The sequence below is a fragment of the Antrostomus carolinensis genome, unplaced genomic scaffold, assembly GCF_000700745.2.
Source record: "Antrostomus carolinensis isolate BGI_N321 unplaced genomic scaffold, ASM70074v2 scaffold5754, whole genome shotgun sequence".
NCBI classification, from domain to species: Eukaryota; Metazoa; Chordata; class Aves; order Caprimulgiformes; family Caprimulgidae; genus Antrostomus; species Antrostomus carolinensis.
Genome location: NW_010311297.1, coordinates 96,333 through 119,976, shown reverse-complemented (window position 1 = coordinate 119,976; position 23,644 = coordinate 96,333). Strand labels below are relative to the sequence as shown.

At 35.2% G+C, this 23,644-nt stretch overlaps 1 protein-coding gene across 1 annotated transcript in view; it reads right to left on the bottom strand.

The window, feature by feature from the left end:
* Positions 1 to 315: 315 nt before the first annotated feature.
* The window catches only part of BCKDHB (branched chain keto acid dehydrogenase E1 subunit beta), a gene marked incomplete at its 5' end in the record, with an annotated part of 103,234 nt that continues 79,905 nt past the window's right edge, over positions 316 to 23,644 (bottom strand). The window contains 2 exons of the mRNA XM_010166682.1: positions 316 to 642; positions 5,635 to 5,787. Of these exons, the coding sequence (XP_010164984.1) occupies positions 5,647 to 5,787 (141 nt within the window). The remainder of the gene's footprint in view (positions 643 to 5,634; positions 5,788 to 23,644) is intronic.

The window sequence follows — 23,644 nt, the reverse complement described above, 5'->3', positions numbered from 1 at the left end:
TTAAACAAAGATATTGCAGCAAAGATGTACCAATAAAGCCTCTCACCTGTAGCAACAAAGCAAAAAAATAAATCTCTCCTCCCTTCCCAAGGAGTTCTCACTCCCCTTGCAGAAAGAAAAATCAGTATTTGGGACTATTTTACATGAAACCACTCAACTGAAAGACAACTAATGACACTGGTTAAAGGAGGTCTCAGTCAGACCAGAAGCACAAGTTGGTCTGGTTAAGGTTTATTTTGTTGAAAATACAGTCACATTCAAATAACTTCTTTGGGTTTTCCCAAAAGAATAACAAAACCAAGAGACAATATGTGCATAATATGTTTTATTGAATAAAATCCTGCTTCTAATATTTACACAGTGAAGTTTGGAGATGTAACCGAGTGAAACACGGCAATGTGTAACATTCATATGACATCTTTAAGCATATCTGAAACTACTTACTATAGCAATCACCTGCCTATCAGTGATTTCGTAATTAAGGAAGATTTTAACTTTCTGAAGAATTGCCAAGATTAATATCAAGGATAGTTGAGTTCAGAGAAAACAGTCTGCTATGTGAATTCCAAACCCAAAAGATCTGAGTAAAGTGTCAAGAGTTTTGAAGGCAGATTCTGTATTTCCTTGTTGCTCTTCTCATCTCTGCAGAAGAAGATGACATAATCAATTACAAATCTTAAGGCTGTAAGTAATGTCCACAACTTAAACACACAGAGCCCTCCATGTTAATCTTACTTTTTAAATTTTTAATGTCCTCATAACCTCAAGGTATGTGTACTATAACAAAATACTTACTATGTATTAAAAAATATAGTAAATTTTTAAAGCTGCAAGGTAGACAGGCAGAAATTAGAAATGCTGCAACTGATATCGTGTCAAGACAACACTAATTACCACCATTTACGCAAAATCTTTATGATGAACTGTCTTCCATCCCACTCTAGCATATTAAGTGTTATATGTTGATTTTTTTAAAGCTCTACTAGATACACTATCAATCTAGTATTACAGTAAAGAGTGGTCTTGTAAAAAAAAAAAAAAACAAAAACAAAAAAACAACAAACCTCTAGTCAATACCTTTTCTATTTATAGGGTTTTTTAAAGATAATTTCATTATTTCTGATCTAACATAAATTCCCCACAGGTTTGAATACAAGTATAGACTTGCAACAGCCACCCTAACAGACTAACTCATAGCACTAGTAGACTGTTATCTTATAGTTGGACTACTCACTGGTTATGAGTAAGATATGATTCACTGGCCATTAGCATGATTTTTGCCATCCAGCAGGAAAACATTATAAACCAGGAATGTTGCATCCTACTCAAGCCTCTGGAGGTTGTTTATTCTAGTGCATTACAGACAGCGCATTATAGAAGGCAGGGAGTCTAGCCTGCCACATTTGGGATTCTGTGTTGAAAAAAACCTGGTTGTTAGTCTCACATTAAAAAGAAATGATCTTGCACAGTCTCTCATATTTTATTTACCAAACAAGGAGAGGAATGATATTTCTCCTGTGCCTCAAGTTAACCTGTATGAAGCCTTGCCTAATAACCAGGAGTGCAAAGAACAATCATTAACCGAAGTATCTACCAGGTCCCTTCCTGTTTCCCAGCACAACTTACTGCTTGAGAAAGGGAAAGCATTGCTGTCATTTGCAAGTCTCTCACAACTGGAGCAATGGTTCTGAGCAAACTGTATTGGATGTTGAAATACAACTTCAAATATACTTGGAAAGAAAAATAAATTTAAATCAATGCTCCATTATCCCCTAACCATTTAACCTTTAAGCACCAAGATTCCAATTTCCATAAAATAGTTCCATAATGAAGTTCTGTGTGATAGCTTTGTATTTCTAGAGACTAAATTTGTAATAGCAATGGTGTCTCCACATACACAGACACACTCTCATGGAAGTAAACTGTCACCTGGTAGGGACAGCTTTAAAATTCAGAATTTGACAAGAAAACAGAAAATGCGAATATGGTATAATAAACTGCAAAAGGTAACAGAAAAGCACTCAGCCATTTGACCTTTCTATGCTACAACCAGCCCTCCATATATTTGTGTACTACAAGAGTATATTTTACAAAATTTGTGGCTGTTTTCTCCTGTTTCTTATTTTATCTTTTTTTTTCCTCTGCTCCTCAATGAACAGCCAGACACCATTCCAGCTATCCAGGAAATGTATATCCATCCTAATCTCACTGCTTCTTTTCTCTTTATCTTTTTTCCAACTACAAAGAGTTATCTGAAACACAGCTGCCTACCTGGAAGCTATTTCCTTTATAGCTAACATAGCTATAAATTTTAATAACTACGAAGCTGCTGAAAGATAGAGCTTTTGCTCTTGCCTCTCTCATCAGTGAGATATACAGCATGCACTGTCAAACACTGTCTTTGAGCAGGAAAACCATCTGTACTGTCAGTTTCAAGATAAGCAGCTACATATGTGTGAGACACTGTCAACACAGGTTGAATAAAACCAAATGTACATTAACATAATAAAGCTAAGTTTAGAAATGATTGACTGCAGCATCCAGCTTAAGACCTTGCATTAGCCTCAGACACAATGTAATAAGTCAATTCAGGCACCTGAGAGGAACCTTTCTGGGTATGAGGTACATTTGTAAACACAGTCAAATATATTTCAAGGAGGGGTTGGTTTGTTTGTTTGTTTAAAGAAGAAGTAGATTTATTGTTAAGTAAGAAATACTTGTATGAGTAATGACTGAAAGATTTCAACACACCAATAATATAAAGAAAAGCATACTCTAACTGGTAAAAATAAGTTCGGAGTTAGCACCCCCATGCTTTAATACAGAACCTGTTTCCAGGTCTGAGGAGGACTTTCAAACAGTGGTAGACCACAAAATGTAATGCAGCTTGGTGTTATCCAGTAACAAGGGGAGGGAATCTTATCACTCCAGACTTCACGAAATAAAGTTGCAGATAGCTCCTCAAACTACAGAGATCTCAGGCCATGTTAGAAAGGACAATCTGATATATACCATTAATATATTTGACAACCATCACTAGGTGATTTTTGTTTTGTTTTGTTTTCCCAGAACCTGCCTGAAAGCAAAGAAAGGAGCAAGTTCCAATAAGCTGCTGATAAAGAGGGGAAAAGTAGTCAGCCATGCCGTATCTAACAGAAATTACTTAAAGCACAAACACAGCAACAACTTAGCCAGCTTGGCCTTTTCTGTAACTCAAGATCCAATCCTACATCCCTCTTCACCACGGGGAACTGCTAGCTCCTCTGTCTCTACAGCAGTAGCACAGGAAGAGCCCCAACTTTTCTAACATCCGGAAGGCTACATCTGTGCTCAAATCCACACAAACTGTAACACCATTTCTTAGAAAAGATATCCTTGTCTCCCTTCACATGAGGTGGTTTGGGACATATTAATTTCATCAGTCCAGACTGGTGGCAAGTAATATCACTAACAAATGTTACACTGAGCACAAAAAGCAGCAAATGTAAAACAATCCTTCCACTCCTCAGAAACATAAGGGTACTACCTTGTATACAGACTCCATGGAGTAGATGGAAGGATAGAGATCTAGGTTCTTTCTTAGAAAAACCTTTGAGCAGCTCATTCTACAACACTAATACCTAGTCACACCAATCAAAAGACATGGTGTTACGGGCCCCACCATCAGGATGTTTTCTTAGACAAACCAGAAAGCAGTTTTTTGTGTCTTTATACTGGTTTCCAGATAGCTCCTAATAAACCAATTCCTAGGTATGCTAAATCTATGTTTTCATCTGTCCAATAACCTCCTCTGCTATTGGTGCATGATGCAGCCTACAGGAGAAATGTAAATACTTTTCCAAGTTTTAGTCCATATTACCTCCCCAGAAAGGTTTAGTAAGGACTTCCAGTGTGGAAACTGGATTGCATGCAAATTCACTGTGATACCAGAACCCACTTCTTTCTCCTCTTACCTCTCTCACTTTACCACCCTATGGAGGAACAGGGCTTAAACTAAGTCTCTGAACCACCAAATACCCTTGTTTTTTCCCCCTCTACTTACACATGGGTAAAATTATTTGGTCCTTTGGTTTCCTTTGGAAAGGAACAGATAAGAGGCTATCTAGCCCCATAATTCTCCTAAAAGTGCTGAGACATCCCGTTCTCTTTAGGAGAGCTTCACTGACTGTGTTAGATGTGCCAAACAAAAAAGCAAATAAGTCTTTAAAAAGTTTAATTTGACTCACTCAGATAAAAGGCAAAGACAACTGTCATGTAAAAGAGAGCATTTACCACACACTCTAAAACAGATGACAACATTATTCAGTTTTAAGCCTACAGACATGCTCTGGTATGTCCACAATGGGTGATTTTGGATAAATATTCTGAGTGGAACTACACTACTTTTTGAGACACTGCCTCACTGGCAGAGTTCCCATTTCACGTACAGGAACCCCACTATCAGCTATCAAGGGAAACAAAGGTAGTGAAATGCAAAAAGTTGTCCTGAAAGCAAGGATGCATATAAATAAGATTGACATTAAAGTATTGACAACCTTCTATTCCTGGCCCTAAATTTAATTCACAGCTTAATGTAAAGGCAAAATGGGCACAAGAGGGCGCCCCTAATATAGGGCCCACCTTGTCCCTTTCGTATTCCATGTCCCCAGCTAAAAACCCCGTGACTGTCTGTTACAGGATCTTCTTCTTTCACAGTAAAATGGGCTAGTTGTTTTTTTCTTTTCTTTTTAGTTCAGAAATACAAGCTCCATCAAGACTCAAATCTCAAAAATACACTACTAGATTCACATAATTAAAGGAAGCAGAGACTACAAAGCATTGGGACATTTCCCAGCTATGAAACTTTGGGTATTAAAGACCAGAAGTTCTCTCAAAGCAATGCACAATATTCTCAGAAGTCCTGACTGGCCACTGCAAAGTATAACACTACTTAATATTAGATTACAATGAAATCAAAGACAAATGATGTTACAGACTGTGATTAACAGACACATAATAGAAATATATATTACTTCACTGACTTGCTGCCCGAAGGGTTTTGCAAAAATAAATCTTCAAGTGTGACCAAATGACTTAAAAATGTATAAAGAAAAATTATTTTTAGAATAATATTAACTACATGCCTTATAATTTTATTCAAACAGAACTGCAAGATACTACAGATACTTCATGTATTTTCAATGCTCTGTGTATGTTTGCAATGCAGTGGCTATATGTGGTGTAAACTGGGCCTTATTAGTATCTCACAGGATTATAGGCCACCCTGAAAAGTGAAAAATTATAATGTTTAACAATATGGTTTGCCTATGAAGTAATTGTAAGTCTTCTCATAGAGGTGAAAATATTTTCTGTGCATTACTATTCCTTTCACTTTACATTCTTTTCATTTCTCAGGATACAAGACATTTAATTTTCAGATTCAGTAAGTGAGATTATTAATTTTAAACACTGACTTCAATAGCACCTCTTAAAAATCCTCAGATGCCTTTAAGACTGAAGGCCCAAAGCCATAAGAGGCAATTTTTGTTATAAATAAACACCTAAATAAAAAAGTAGTACTTTAAACCCAAACCTTGCAATCACTCTGTTGGAATCCTTACAGGCAAACTGTCGGTATAAAACATTTTTTCTCACCTGTACTGCTGCTCAGTAGTTAATCATTTTTCGAAGAGCATCATAGCACTTCCATTTGTCTGGGATGTAGAAAGGTTCAAAGATGTGAGGGAAAGGAGTGTCATAGCCACATACTCTTGAAATAGGAGCTTCTAAATTCAAAAAGCATTCCTCCTATTAACAGAAATACAGAATAAATATTAGTGAAGCCATTATTTTCAGGAGTCTTGCATCACAAATTGAGGTCAAATGAACTTTGCCAAACTGACAGTCCTGGAAACTCAAACCTTCTATTTATATCGCAGCATAAGTAGTCCAGACCAGAACAGTGCTTCCTTTTGCCCATAGGTCCGTATTAAAATAACAACTTGTATTAATGTTATTTTCATTTTCTACATGTGTGCTGCATTAAATCATAGGCAGGTTATATTTAGTACATCTGCTATACATCCAGACAAGTGCTGCCAAGAAACAAATATTTGAGGAACAAAGGAGTAAGAGTTTCTTTCCTGTACCGCTTTTAAACCTACAGAAAAATTACATAATCTAAGAGTGTGTATTATTTGTTGGATACATGAACATCATATTCAAACTTCTTCGACCCCTTAGCTTATTAAGACTCTGTCTGAGAAGCATTAAGGAGTTATGGAAATAATGAATTTGAAATTAAATGGATTTGCGTATCTCCAACCCTTGAGTCAAGTCCATGCTCTAAACAAAACCCAACAACTTGTGTTCTATTCAGAGATCAGATTTGGCAATGACTGTTAAGAGTTTCATTATTTGACCTAGTAGGGCACAAAACATTACAAATATACCATATTAATCTGAAAGTAACCTGTGGAAATATGTGTAATGTTACTAGCTTTAATAACCAAATAAATATTAGGGTTTCAATTTTTCTGCTCTCAAGTACCAGAGTGACGGCATGAACCATGAAAATCTGCAAGAAGTAGATGCAGAAATAACTTTGCCAGATCAAACTGACGTCAGTGCTAATTATTAGCTCTTTGTATCCCTGTATCTTTAGCATATGTATTTGCTTTCCAGAGCAGACAAATGAAGAGACAAAACATGTCTCCTCCCAGCCCTTCCTTTATGGACTGCAGCAACTGAGACATCCTGGCCAACTTCCCCTGTACTTGGCTCAGCAAAATAGAAGGTGAAGGATTATCTACTGGTCCTTTTCCATCAGGCCCAGAAGGAAAATAGTCAGAGAGTGACATTTTTCTGTAGCAAAGTGCTAAGTATTTTCTCAGACTGATGAACTGTTTTGAATGCACGTTGCCTTGCAGTCCATGGCAGCCTAACTCTATACTTACTGTTCTTTCTATATATTACGATATTTGTCAGCATGGAAGGTACCCATAACACACTGAGATTATAATTTGCTCCAGCTACCACTTCGGTGCATTGTGAAGTGGCATATTTCTGGAAGATAGATGGAAGTAAAAAGTCCATGAAGTTCTGTGATTGCATATAATGTCATTACACTTAACAGTGAACTAATTTACCTAGAAAACTTCAGAGTTTGAATAGGTCTGAGGTAAAAATATATGCAAATAATATAAAGATGTTTTGAGCTACATTTTCAGGCAATCCTTTGTTTTTCTTTGTAAAGTGAAAGATTCACATGAGTACAAAATGCTGGGAAGTAAAGTGTATTAAATCCTTTACCTGTCCATGAGGTAGACCATTATGTCCTACTCCAACCTGCTGGCAAAGATATTTTTAATACTAATCAGTCCTTGGTTTCCATGCTGTGAGTGCCCAATAACACAAAGCAACAGTTTTCAAATCACTCCAAAATTGGCCTGCCCAGACTACCTGTGAGATTGCATTACACCAAAACATACAAGTGTATTCTAGACCCACAGCCTTGCAGCCCTGCATTGCTGTTTCAGAGTACCTAGGAGAGACTTTTGGTTTACGTCATAACCAGCTCTGTGATAACGGCTCATCCCAAATGAAGCTTGGAGAGAAAAAGTTCATCTACTAAAAATATTCCCCAGGCATTGGGCACCCGTGCAGAGAGCAGCTCTGCAGCCTCAGCAGCCCAAGCAGCAGACAGAGCAAGGTTAGCCATGCCTGGCAAGTGGGATGCTATACTCCCCAGCCTTGGCCATAACCATAAACCTCAGCTGCTAAACCCAAGCCATACAGAATAGTTGCAAGTATGTACATTTATTAATAATATTGCTGACATATTTAATTCAGAATAAAAATTAAGTGTGTTGACTGTGTTTCACAAAGTAACAGAATATGGAACTGCCTGCTTGATGGCATTAACAATAACTGTAATCTGAGCAAATGAGATTGTTCTTCATTAGATGGCATTACACTTCAAAAAATCATAGTGTTAGCAAAATTTAGATCCTAACATTAAAAAAAATATATAGTCTATGGAGATACTTCTAACTCCTTTTCCCTTTTGAGCTTGAAGAGCACTTAAGTGATCAGCCCATCAAATAGCTTATCTTATACAAATTCTTGTTCGCAGTTGCTGTTATAAGTTAGACCGTAGGAGGAACAAGAGTTCACTTCATCCTGAATATGAAACTGCCACATCTGCTGTACACATTGCTGTGCCAGATTTTTTGCACCTGTGCAGCCACAGTGTAGAAAAACATGACTGAGAATATCAAATACACAACGCCCAGCTCTTTTTAAGAGTAACTAGCACACATCCATTGTATAAGCCTATCAGAACTGGTTTACCGCAGTATTTAAAAGACTGATAGCATATTAAAATTCTAAATTAAGTGGGTTTACTCCATACTACTGGGGCATATAAGGGCTGGTACTGGCCCAAAGCACTCTTGCACAACAAGGGAATGCAATCTTACAGCCTTCAATAAGTCTCTTCATATTTCAGAGAGACTGTTTAAACAATTTGACACCTTTCAAGGGAAGACCTTAAAAAAAAAAAAATGCTTTGAAAGTAAAGCAGTTGGCATGGTATTTCTGATTCAGTGCAAACTGAATAACTGTAAAATTTGGTTTTAAAAATCAGTATGAAAAGTCGTATTAATTTAGTAGAATATTCACTAACTTCCAAATTTCAACTAAAGTAAAAAGTTATTGTTCTGTTAAAAAAAAATAGTTATAAGGCAACAGATATAGTTATTAGTCTAATATATCCAAATTGTCTTAATTTGAAAAAAATAAGACAAACCATTAAATAACTGTTCCTCCTGCTTCCTAACTGCAGAGGTCAAATTCTGGCCTCAGTTATTTGGTATGACCTTTGCCAATTACCTTCATTTGCCTGAATTTCATTCAAAGCCTCCTGGAAAATATATTATTATATTCTATAAAGGCATTTTAATTGGTCAGATTATTTCACCTCAACATTCAATGTTTAATACACATTTAGGAAGATTTTTCAAAACAACTTAAGACCACAGGTCCCACTAAAAAACTGTTCTTGAAATTCATAGCAGTCAAACGTATCACACACACCACTTCAAAACAATCTTATGCCTTGATTTTAGAAGAGATGCCAAAACCAAGGACTTGATAGATGTTGCATGATCATATTTGAAATGCATCCTCTGTTACTGGGTACACTCCTTCTGTTTCCCCAAATTATAATACTGTAGTATGTTAATATGGAAAACTTTATCCAAGTTTATTTTAGTTTTATTTACGTTTGGTTTTGTTTTGGGTTTTTTTTAACTCTTACCAGAGATTCAGGTAATCATTGCTAAATCAGGGTTCTGAGTGTAAAACTCTTACAAAAAAAAAAAAGATTTACAACTGAGAAATGCAGCCATTTATAGAGATCTACAACTGTACAAAAAGGATAAAAGAAGAAAAGAAATCCATTACCGGGCATTACTGAAAGAAAACATTACTCATCACTCTGAAACGTATAGAAAAATAAAGCAACCTGGTCCGCAGTTTAGGGGAAGTGCTTTTAGGCATCTGGACAATAAGAAAATAGTTAAAAGTTAATTGCTCCAGACCTTCCTTCCTCTGAAGGGAATCTCTATCTTTCTATATTCATAGTAAACAAACCTCCATATTCAAACACTTTGTAAGTACTATGAGACTATTTAATGTATAGCTAGCAAGACAAGACAATTCCGAACTGATACTTTTCCCCTTACTTATCCTGTTTTGGTCTTACTCTCTTTACTTTCGTGTATTTTGGATCTGTTTCACTTTTCCCCTCTGACATCAATTAAAATCAGTAAAAAGGAAATATTCTTTTAAATTCTACTACTCTGTAGAATACTCCCTAAGGTGAGGAAACTTTCCTTTAAAAATAAATTATTTCTGCAACATTTTATGTCCCAGGGGTCTCTCCCATGCTATTCTTTATTTTGCAACACTACAGGTACTCAAAAAATTAGGAGCTACCAGAATATCACATGGCTACAGAGTTGCTATACGAGAACACTGATTTTACAACTCCTTTTTTCAATACAGGAATTTACTTTCTATAGGATGACAAACAAAAAGTCGATTTTAAAACCTAATATGTATAGGCAGAGTTTGATAGAAATTTTAATATTTCTTTTGATATTATAGCTATTATAATAGAAAGACTATTAAACATAAGATTAAGGTCCATTACACAAGGCAAACTGTACGAACATTTTTCATGCAAGGCTACTTATTTTTCTGCTGACAGTAACTACTTACACGCAGGAACTCAATGACTAGTTGCAAAAGTTTAATCAATTGTGATTTCTGTCAATTTAAACTCTGAAGTTTGACATCTCATCTATAGATTATAAAATTTTAAAATCCACATATATATTCAAATAACTTTTCAGAGAGAAAAATCTTATCACATTAGAATTTAACTTTCTGTTCTGATATTTTAATTTGGATTTATTTATACTGTTGTCATAAAATAAAGTGTGGGGCTCAAACAGTTAAGAAAATTTATTCCATATCACTTTGTAGATGACTGTTACATTTATACTATCTATTACGTCCCCATATGGATTTTCAACTGTAAATTACCTACTATTGTAAGAATGAGATGAAACCTACTATAGATAAATAATGATCATAGTGAGCTAACTTACAATAAATCTATTTTTTACATCAAAGCTTAGATAAAGATTTTCAAAAGCAGCTTTCCAAAGAGGTAGTTGATCAAACCCCATTTTATAAAAGGTAGATTTCATGCAATAAAGCTGACACCAAATATAGATTAGAAGTCTTTTTTTTGGTTTCTGCTTAAAAATAAATAAATAAATAAAGTCCAATTTGAACAGTTTTCTTCCAATAGCAGAAAAGTCAAGCATCGGCAGTTTTCATGTCTCACAATTGTAGCACAGTACTTTCCTTGACAACTGCAAGCACCAAATGCTAAAAATTTTAAACAGAATTTGCTTTGACAACATATATATGTTACATCCTTAAGAACAGTCACTTTTATGAGCTATGTAAGTACTATACACTCATGAGGTATTTTCAAGTTGAGATAAAGAGATAGATATAGATAGAGATAGATAGAGGGAGCATTTTTTTCCAACAGCTTAGCCATATTCATCTTAAACTACTTTTATAAATCTCTTCCTGGTAGTTACAGCAGTGACAGAATTTTTCCTCAGAGAACTCCGCAGATATATGTTGGAAACGTTTAACTTCTATCATAGTTTTCTCTTTTTTGAGACCATTTAAAACAATCCTTTCATAATTTAGCACAGCTTGTAATGATTCATTTTATTTGTTACCAATTCTTTGAATTTACATATTTAATATCTTGTCAAATACAAAGAAACAGTTCACTGCTAAAATTATTTACCTTATGATCGCCGAACAGATAATATTTTTACTTACAAAATACATCAACGATTAAAAAATAAAGAAGCACTCAGGGGAAAAAAGTCTGTTCCGTGTAATTCACTGGCTTGTTACCATTAAAAAGTAATTAACAGTAAATATTGTCTTTATAGAACTGAATCATATAAAACAATATTTATACATTAAGTTAAACTTATTATATAAAAGATAAAGTATTGTAGCATAAAATGAACAAAATTATTTCCAAATAATTCACATCCCTCTTAAATCCATTATGATAAAATAAGAATTTACTTCAGCTATTTTTAATCATGAGTATTGAATCTATTAGCAATGAATATATTTCTGACTACAGCACTTTTAGAATTCAGATATATACAACATAATGCATCATTTTAAGAGTAATACTTAATCCTATTTTAATAGTTAAATACTTTATTATCTAAACCTTTTTAAAATTGTCTATGACGTGTTACATTATGATACTCATCTCAAAAAAAAGTTTAATATATGAATTCTTGGTATTTAACATCTTTATGAGAAAAGAAAGGGAGCGCATGTGTGCTTTCAATGTTGTCTTCATAAAAAGAAATACATAGGACTGGTTGGGGAGGATGGTGACAGTTAATATTAATTCCTTCTATATGAGACACACACACACTTTTAAAAACTTATTTCTACTATATACCATATACTTAAAAGGTTTCCCAATAAATGTGCAGGAATTTGAACAAAAAGATGTTTAAATTGCAAGCAATGTAAAATGAAAATAAGTGAAAGTAACCCAGACTTATAAGAATACAAACATTCCTATGAACTAAATAAAGTATTTTTGAAACTGCTGTCTTCAGGGAGGATAGAATTTTTGGTACTATGGTGATAACTGTAATCCTATAACATGATGTAATGTCACTAGAGGAACTATGGGGTGGCTACACACCAGCAACCGTCTAGCAAGCCAGTGCTATTAATATGGGCTCTTCTTCTGTCATGTGGAAGTAAAGAAGCTACAAATTGACTGAAATATTAAATGCTGTTTTTTTCTGAAAAATCAGTATCTAGAGCATCCTGTATGTTATTTTTCTGTAATCCTCGATGCTCTGTTGACTTTCATTGCAGAGATGTATTTGCGTGTTTTGCTCCTGGCACATCATTAGCTGATGAAACTAATGACACTGAAAGGCTGTTTTAAATCAAGTCACTGAAAAATGTTTATGTTGCATATTTTTCCAGACCACTTGCAATTTCTTTATGTTAAAAAATAACCAATTTACTCTGTTAAGCTCATTACTTCCATTTCACATAAAAGAATGTGCATAATTAGACAAGTAAAACAAATGAGGATAACGTTGTCTTCATTATCACATGCTCCTCTGGGAGTTGTAAACACTGTGAAAGAGGCTTTGGCAAGAAATTCAGAACAGATTCTTTGCTACAAGCTGGATTTAATTTTTAGAATTCATATGCATTATTTTGGGGGAGTCATACCTTTTCTATCTCACCTACACTGCAATGAACTGCTTACAGGTAGAATAACATTACTGTTTATAAAATAATCACTGTGAATTTAAAAGGTCCTGCAGTTTCCAAGAGGCAGAACTGAAAGTAACTTCTCTAGCTTCAATATTTTGTTGCTGACAGGGGACAAGAAGTGACATGTTTATCTGTATTAGATTTTACAGAGGGCCTCATCACTATTCATTTACATAATATAATCCTGTTATACACAGAAGTCTTTTATATGGACTCAAGAGTAATTTATTTCTTACTTATTTTACATCTCTTTTGAGCTTCATTAGCTGCATTCCTTAAGACAACACCAGCTATCTTAGCAATGGCTGCCTGATGCAGTTAAATTCTCATTCATACACTGGCTTGAAGATTGCCTTCAAATTTCATTTCAGCTAGCTTTACAAATGAACTGTAATGATCTTTAATAACCCAATGCAAGACTGATATTGCTTGTCAAATTCTCTTTATCAAGTTTACAACACAACAGCTCCCAACATTCAAGGCAACAGTGTTAATTTGAAGCTGTTAAGCCTTGGTGAGTGGCTTAGTTGTCTTGGTGGCAGAACTGCATTAAAAAATCAGCACTGCATTCCTAAGGGACTTTCAAAACAAAACAAAACAAAGCCCCACAAAACAAACAAAACCCCCTTCTGTTTAAGTCAAACAGCTTATCCTTCCCACAAGAGGAGGCAAATAAATTAAAATGTAATTTTAATTTCTTCCCATCCCATCCTATGTTTTCTGCAAAACGGCTAAGATTTCTCATGAAAATTTTACACAATTTAAATTCAACCTGGTGGAGTCTAGGGCTAGAATTGAAATATATTCTATTCACAATGACACAGTAAGAGAAATTATGTTCTTCACAGTAAATTTATAACTTGCATTGTTTAGGGTATAAAGTGCAGCAGCTAGCATGATTCTTCTCCACAAAATAAATGGCACAATATGCATATGCTTGAGAGGATGTACAATAGGACTTCCAGCTTGCTAGAGTATGATACTGCCTTAAATGAACCATAACAATGCTCTTTGGCAAGTAGAGTTTTTTGATATTTAATTGGAATCCACTAGATGATCAATTGCCACCTTTTTGCTACAAGTACGAGAAATACAATTTTTTCCTAGGCAATTATTGCTACACCATATCTGAAACAATCTAAGGTCTTTCCTACAATTTATCTATGTTCTACAACAAATACTCAAAATATGACAAAATTCTTTAAATAGGCCTTATTTATTCTGTAGAGTAGCAGTAAGCCTTACAGCACGTTCACTACAAATTATGTTATTCTACAGGATATTCCAAGTTTACGATGCACTTTCTTGAAGTGGCAATTATTATTTGCACCTGAACCCACATATTTTCTAAAAGCATGCCCAAACCCCCACAGACAGTTTGAATTACTTCTCAGGCCCATGAGTATCTGAAGATACTCAGTTTATTTAGTTACTTGGCATTACTAACTCACCTGATCAGCCCATGATCCTGCAAACTGTTACACATACGTTAACACGAGTGAATAATCCAAGTGAAATCAATGGAGCTAAAGTGCCCGTGCAAAATTATTCATATGTGAAAATGTTTGCAGATCACAAGTCATTTTTCTGCATGAATGAGCAATATAATAAACATTTGTTAAGCTTTTAAAGTGAGAATCATCCTCCTTCTAATTACACCCTACACCTTTTAATCACAGAGCTAGAAATATCCTACCAATATAGTCAGATTTTATACTTTTAGATCATCATTTATCACCTACCATACTAATTACTTATTTAATTATATTGCAAAAACATCTCTTGGTTATTTTCACCATGCCAGAAGTGACTGGAAGAATTTTCTGCTAAGAGTTTTAATAGCCTGTGAGTGGTATTTTTATTTTTACAGCTGTTTAGGTAGCTGAGAGATTCTTGCAAAGACAGCCTTGTCAATCTACATATCTGGCACAGTAAAATCCTCACAAAAGTACTTCACTCAACACACACTAATGAAATTCAAAGGAAATGCAATTTCAGCTGCTGTTACCAAACAATTTAAACCAGAATACTTCCCATTTTCTACCGAAACATTTGCATTTTGTGACAGCACAGTGAGAACGATGCTGTCACTCCGACAGACCGTCACCAAACACTTCGCCAGTGCAAACCCACAGCTTCGCCAGGCAGCCAGGGAGAGGCAACTACAAAGGAAACATCTCATCCACCCATTAAAAGGTTGGGACTTACTTAGTATTTTTCCACAGTGTTTTTTAACATTATCATCTTTGTAAAATGGACTCGGAGCAGGGGGGAAATATTAGATTACTTGAAACAGATGTATAAGGAATTTTATAGTGTAGTCTTCAAACCAAGCTGCCATTTTACTTAAGTGTTTGATTTATAGGAAGCCACTTGATGATTCAAGCCCATAGGTCAAAATATTATAGTACAAATATTAAATATCCTCTCATATTGGCAAAAGTAACTGTTAGGAAAGCTGACTGATAAGTATAGAAACGTAATTTTTATTCTACAGAAAAAATATAAAAAATTGAATGGAGAGATATGCAATGAGGTTTTACAGAAAGTATAAAGGTTTATGTAAAAAAATACTCAGAAACACTGAATGAACCATACTGGACACTGAGCTTTGGGTACAGGCTGACTTAAAAAGCATGAAAGAAATATTTTATCCTATAAATTTCAAATTTTTATACCAAGTTATGACCAACTTTCCTACAATAATCAGCTTTTCTTCTTTCCTAGAGAGAAGTCATTTTTTAAATAGTTTTAATCATTTTTCACTACATATCTTAAATCACTCTTCACACAAACAGGCTGCATGCTATTCCACTGTAAAGAAAAATTGACAATAAAACAAAACAACAAACCATCCCCTCCAAAAAAACCCACAAAATCAAAAATAAACCAAAACCTCTAACAAAATAAAAACCAAACACTTTTCTAATTTTTTCAGCTATAGAAAGTTAATGCAACTCTGTTACAAAAGAAAAAAAAAATGTGCTGCAAATGAAACACTTTAATTTTAAAATGTTTAATAAAACTACCTATGTTACAAAAAAAAAAAAAAAAAAAAAAGTGCTGCAAATGAAACACTTTCATTTTAAAATGTTTAATAAAACTACCCAAATAGTCAGCATTACATTTCTTAATTTAAAAACTAGTCTAAAATTGAAGATCAGGAATAATATATTTCAGAGGCTATGAAATTTTAGTTTACCTTTATCCCACAATTAACAATTCAGAATTATTGACCTGATTTTGAAGTGTCAATGAACTGCATATATAAAAAATTTGCATGGGATCTGTGAAATGTCCAGCAACATTTAAGAACAGAAATACAGAAAAGAGAATTAATTATTTTTATACAACAGAGAAACATAACGGTAGAGGTTAACTACATTCTAGGAGTCTCACTGAAGTTTTTATTAGATTAAGCTCAAGTGTTTAACTTGGTCTATGTTTTACAACTGACTGTTCAAATAAATTTCATACTTAAAATGATTATGTGAACTATAGTTTTACACTAAATCAATAATGAAGTTCTAATTTTCACTCCACTAATGAACTTTCTGCCTTACAGTCAAGATTATAAATCTTTTACGTAACCTTATCTACCTCTTCCAGCAACTTTATCAATTGTATAGTGAATTTCTTAATGAAGAAACAGAGTAAAAAGTAAAATACCTACAAATTGCCTTAGTTACCGTGAAGCATTTGGCATAAATTTCTTCTTTTCAGTTACACAGTCAGCACTCAAAGTACAGTAGACATGAACAAAATGTAAAAATAAGCTATTGGTAAAATTGCAAAAAGGAAATTACAACCCAGTTCAAGCTGAGATTTTCTTTTACCCCTATATGACTGATAAACAGTAACAATCAAAATGTTTCCCTCATGTAAGTATGTTAGGAAATTTCTTCCCAGTTTATTCAATAAGCAAAATTTTTGCTGAGATTAATCTATCAATACAAGCTGTATTCTATAGGAGTGGAGATCATTAACAAATGGCATTCAAGATCACACATATAAAATAGAACTACAGTACAAATGGAGATTATTTTACTATTTACAAGGTCTGATTCTGTGAAGCTATCCTATCCCTTGGGAAAAAAAAAAAATCCACAGCTATTATATTAAAGCAGGATCATTTAAAAAATAACGGTCTCTTTGTCAGCTGACTTTTTCAATATTTAACATATGTTTTGAAGCACATCAGGCTTCTTTTGCCCTGTAACCAATACTGTAATTATACAGTAGCATAAACTCTAGCCACTTGTAATCACAGAGACGGCAATACATGATATGCAAGAGGAAGCATGAAGATAGAAGACAAAAAGCAGAATTCTGTGGAAGTCTGAGCTTTTATTTAGGTCCAGTTCCTTTGCTGGTGGCCAGACCCCCCATTGTCCAGATCAGATTTCCTGTCATAAGCTCACTGCTGATAGCAGAAGTTGGGGATTAGGTGCACTGACACTGATGTGCTCTTCCAGCTGTGCAACCACAAAACCAAAACACATTTTTAAACAACAGTTATCCAGTCAGGGAAATTCCTGTTCCCACCAGTCCACGTGTCTCATTTCCTCTCAATATATGAGACCACCAGGCCATACCCGGCTGAACTGTTTTTTCTTTCATGAACTTCTGAGAAAGTATAAGGACACAAGACTTGATGAGGTCTCAAAATCAAAGTCCAGTCTCTGTCATCACAGAATGCCACAGTTCCTATCATAAATTAATCATGATTGACTGTATTGAACTCTACTGTGGTGATATTACAGTTACTGGTTTTTTTTCTGCCCACTCCTCCCAATCCCTAACATCCTGTGATTCTGTGATGACAGGTGATCTTAAAACCTTTTTTTTTCTAATTTCATTCATATATTATTTTTCCCCAGCACTAGTTTAGTAAAACAGGTCCTTTTCTGATGGTTACCTTTGCTCATTTCCCCAGTAAGATTATAAACAGGATTTACATTCCTGTAGCCTTCATTTTGATACCATGAAGAAGGCAGGTTATGTTCAGCTATGCTCATACAGCAGGCTCTCCATAGCTTCTGATGACCCTAGCAGCTCCTCACTCACATCGTCTGGTTTCGATGCTTTTTTTTCTCAAAACTAGTAGACCACACTTGTATACAATATTCCACATGAGATCCTACTGCTATCTTCTACAACAAATAAGTACTTACTACATGCATTGTAAGGGCCTCTCCAAAGGCCCTTGTCTTTTTATCCAACTGCATGATGTTTGTGGTACACAACTTAGCAAAAGGTAGCTGATATACCACCTCTTCCTCTTTTGCCCAATAAGCTATAAGCTTATGTAAAAAAAAAAAAAAGTTATTAGTTTCGATGTAACCTTGTACTTTACTTGATTAGCCTGTACTCTGTTTCCTTCCCGAACTTCTGAGAAAGAAACATCATCCAGGTTCATTATAGGATTCTAATTTTTACTATATTAACAATAGACTCTACTCAACTCTATGACTCATAAATTCTATTTTTTGTAACTAAGAAACTAAAGAGAATGTTAAGATCTAACCAAGTCTTAAGAAACGCTACTAGTAGCCTCTTACAACTTGGTAACATTTTTGAAAGCCCAACATACTACAATGTCCTCATCATATACCTTTCAGTTCTTGTACTGTCAAGATTTTGTAATGTCAGGTTCTAATCTGTCAAGTTAATCTGGCACAACATACACTTGCTATATAAAGCCGAGCAAATTCAGTAACAAATTAAGTTTCAGAAAACCTCAGCCTAACAAAAGTTTTTATCAGAATACAATAACTGAAGAAAATTAGTACTTTATGCTTTTAGGAGGGAATTCAGAGCTATGACGATAGAAAACCAGTGCTAAGAAAAACTCAGCTGGTACAGAAGTTGTTATGGGGCTTGTCTCACTGTATTTGGTGATTACATTAATTCTGGATTTTTCACGTCAGCTGGTAGAAATACAGTCAACCAATTCTGCTAACAAGTACAAGAAAGAATTCTGCAGACGCTGCAGGCAGGGGTTTATATCACTGAAGATCCAGCTTTAAGTGTTTGACACTGTACTTTGTCTTGATCAAGACAAGAAACATGTTCTCAAATGTCTTCTTTTGTGGTTGTTTAAAAAAAAAAAAAAAGCCACAGAAATAAAGCTCACATGTAACACATTATTTTAATAGTTTGAATCTGCTATGAATTCAGGGATACTCCAGAAATTATGGGGTTTGTTGGCTGCATAGTTTCCTATCCATCATAAAATCAATATTATTTTGAATGATCTACAAAAACAGAGATTTAAGGAGCTTTCTCTAAACAGTGTATAATTTTTCAAGATATTTCTACTTATTTTAGTGGCCACCACAAATTATATAGAGAAAGAAAAGCTTAGCTTTTAGTGGTTAATAAACAACTTCAGCCTGAAAGACCCTCTGACCAAACAAAACAATGGCTGAGGTTTACGGTAGCATGGTGACCAAAGCATGCTGAAATTCAAGTTGTTGCAGTTTTCTTACTGTGTACAATAGTTTCCAATAGCCAAACATATTCTGAAGGTTTTCTTACTCAATTGATGTAACTTTTCTAAATGATTACTGTTTGCATCTTAAAACAGCTCTTTTCAAGACTTTCTTTCTGATTTTTCTCCTAAATAATGGAATATGAAATATGTATCTGAACTTCTCAGCTCTAACCAGTGTTTAAATACTCTTCTCTGTGCTGTTACATGACACGTTAAGTTTGTCAGCTCCACTGAGAACAGAAATAAAAATATTAAGACAGGCTTTTTTTTCCTTTACTAAGGGATTTTCCTTCAGAATGGGTCATTTCAGAGAGTGTGAGTGGTTTTAATTTTAACTGCAGAATATTACTATGGCAATGGACAACTAATAAATCTGAACAACAGGAGAATAAAGCTATAAACTGTTTAAAATTTAAAAAAATAAATACTTTTGGGAGTGAATTTACTTAAGTGGAAAACCTCAAAATATTTCATACTAAAATCAAAAGCAAAAACCTTAATACTATTCCTAAATAAATACATAAAAGCTACGGTGGTTTAGAACACAGTTTGCAAGACAGCCGCAGTCTACCTTGCAGACAGACTGCTAACACTGCAAAACAGCTGAGCAGCTTTAAGGAGGATAATCTCAATTGTCATATATCTGCACTGACAGACTAGAGGCTAGATGTCCAACGCTATTTATGTTCTCGTAAGGGAGATACAGTTATTTTAGGAGACATTCAACAGAATCTTTAATTCTCATCGCTGCTAAAATTTTCAAATCTTTCTACAGGGAGATTTACTCTAAAATGAAACGTGTCAGCCTTTGAAGATGTTTACTCTTCCTGACTAGGAAGGAGGGTTGGAGTGAATGGATTAGAGATGTAATTTTTATATTAATCCTACCTGAGTAATTATGAAGAAAAATTCAAATCCATGCCATTTCATTGCAGTGGCTGTCTTTATAAAAGGAGTTGCAGAGATGAAACAAATGCTCACAGTTAAATGGAATTATCGTGGAAGCTATTTAATAACAAACTGGACCAATACCAAATCTGTAGTACCTAGTGAGTGTCCATTGATAACAGTAAAAGAGACAATGTTACTTCAAAAATCTATCCACATTTTCCTCTCTTTTCAGTCCTTATTAACTGCCAAAGGTGGTAAAATCTTTATGGACGTAAACTACAGGACAACATATGTTCTCAGTACACAGATAGTGAAAGGTCTCCAGATCTTCCAATTTTCTTGACCACCTGCTGGAATTCAAAGTTGGTATAATATCCAGCTTTAAAGGTGAATGAAGATTGCAGGTAATCAAAGATATTATAAAAGAAAACAAAATGCCATTCACTTGATAATTTCTGAAGTTGCTCCTATAAGTTAATTTCAGCATGTTTTGGGTTAACCCACTGGCTCCTCAAAAGAGGCTAATAATGGAAATTACCATTTCTTAAGAATAGAATCCTATTAGACAATATTTCTTAACCTTCTATGAGTAATGAATGTATGCAAACATATAAACTGTTAAAGAAAGTGGTAACACTGCACTTCTAAATCTGTATATAATGTTAGGTGTATTTAGAAACAGATGTTCCTCTCCAGTAGCTCAAAACTCCATATGAAAATGGGAGTTCAGATCTTCCTACTCAAAGCTAAATCAGAGAACCTCTACCATTAAAGAATAGTAAAAGATTCTTTACAACTTTTGCAAAGCTGGTAACATCCACATTTAGTCACTTAATCCTGTCACGCGTATTTGTATGAGAAATTCTTTTCTTAGCACTCTGAATACAGACAGTGAATAAATACAAAAAGATTAAAGGATTTTGCCTCAAAGGAAATTAGATTTCTCAATTTTGGTTTAACCAAGCAGGATTCCTATGAAGGGAAGTTGTTAAAATGGTCTTGGAAATGCAACATTGATGATGTAATTTCTGTTTTGAATAGCACTGGATTGCTGCTTCTGTATTACTTACCAGGTTCCTTGCTCAGATGAAGCATTCTCAATACAGTCTGGAGATAAATTGCTTATCTGAAGCATTCTGAATAAATGGGAACAATTTGCTGACTCAACACACAGCAATACATGGTGTTACAACTCATGTTTCAGAGACATTTTCTCTCCTTACATTTTTGCCCTTTAGGACTGAATACAGCATAACCCCATCAATATATTTATTAGCATTTAATGACATGAATTCCATCAACATCAATACATATTGCCATTGACTCTGACATATGCGTACACTGTGAACTTCACCTAAAGTATACGCAAGAATATTCAATGTTAGGTTTTTATACCAAATATTTCTTATTCTAAGTCAAATAGCATTGCTAAATGTAAGCTTCACCCACACAATCACAGCAGAACAGATGAAGAAATTGGGTCATAACAAGATGTAGCAGCTGCACAGGACATACCAAGGCACATTTGCTAGGATTCTTGCTAAGATGACACTGAAGTTTTGCATCACTATGCTAGTGAAAGAAGTATCCTTCTGCAACATATCCTTTGCAAAGATTTTGTTTTTACTTCCCATTGGTAGCAACATATAAACTTATATTTCTGCATGTTTTATTTGCCAATCTGTTGCAGGGAGAAAATCCATGATCAACAGAGTTTTGCAGACAACAATTATGTTTTGCTGTATAACGGATACTTCTCTCATTGCAAAAAAAGAAACACAACTCATGGTTTTCTTAGCCTACTTAAAGGCTCAAATATAGTACCACTAAGTTTTATACAAAAAGTTAGAAATGCTCCTAACTCCAAGGTATGACAGAGATGAATGGCAGGCATGCCCAGGGGCCATGGCCACTGTCACCCAAGCGCAGCAACTGCGAGTGGCAGGACAGCATGAGCAGGCCTGACTTTTGGCCAGAGGGTGCTGAGATATTTGAGTAGGGGAAAAGCTCAAATCTCCTTTGTTCTTACACAAGGCCCAGTACCCAGATCCACTATGGGTGGTTGTTTACACTGGCCACATCCTTACGGATTTTTCCTTTCCTCCCTGCAGTGGAAGCACAATGAGTCAGAGAAACAGCGTGAGTGAAGGACCTCCTGAAAGTTAACCTCATCCTCATACTTCCACAGTGAGTTTAAAACTAGCATTATAATGGTAGATAATGTAAAATTAAACACACATTTAAGCTATGCTCAGTTTTACTATCAGAGAGCTCCAAAGACACTTTCTTCAATCTGCAAAGTGACAAGTCTATTAATTTCTGATCCAGAAACACAAGGCTCTACAAAGAGAAGAACAAATCAGGCCAAGAGTAAAACCAAAGGTTCTGAATTCTGGAAACCCAGGTTCAAAAAGGTCTCAGGGACCTTAGGGAAATATTACACTGACTCCTCATCTCCAAAGCACCCAGCATGTCTGAGATGCCTGCACGTTTCCCTACTCACAGGTTGCGCAGTGATGGAAAGCTCTGCTTTTCTGTGCTCAAAGAACCAGTCCCATTTTAGCACTCCTCTCCCTGTCCCACACCTGATCCTGCTCAGCTTACACAACCTAAACTCTCCTCAGCCCAAATCTGATAGAGACTTGTGCTCTGGATAAGGTCAGTGAATGGTGCTACATTAACACCAGAAAGTAGCTCGCAGACACCTTTGTTCAAGGTTGCTTGGTCAGCAAGAATCTGAGGTTTGGAACCTAACTGCCGGCAGGACAGCTGCAGCCATTCTGCAGCAAACAAAAAATAAACAAGACCACCCTGTTCACTACAGAAGGACTAGTTTTTGAAGTACTCACATAAATACAGAGCTGTCCTAATAACTAGCAAAAGAGAGAGCTAAAATTGGAAAGAGAAGCATTCTCCTTGTGGCAACCCAAAAGTCACAGTGCCACCAAACAGCAAAGAAGGGAGCACACGAAGGACACTTCTGCCCCATGGCCAGGGTGCTCACCTCAGGGATGGCAGCTCCGTGAATGCAAAACAGAGAAACAGCTCAGGGAAGAAACTCAAACTTCCAATCAAGAACATCAAGTTTATCAGAAATTCCACCTGGAAAGACAGAACTACTCCCTGACAAACTGCAAAAAGATTTAACACTGGCATTTTCTGACAGAACAACATTTTGTCAAAAAATCCACAGCCCGTCCTAGAACACAGGCACTTTATCTTTTTTGCTACAGGATAAAAGTGTTGTATATAATTAGCCTCCCACCTGACTGAAATAACACGTTTGCAGGGACTAAATATTAGCAGCCCCAAAACAAAGGAACTGGACGGTCATTCCTCCTCCAA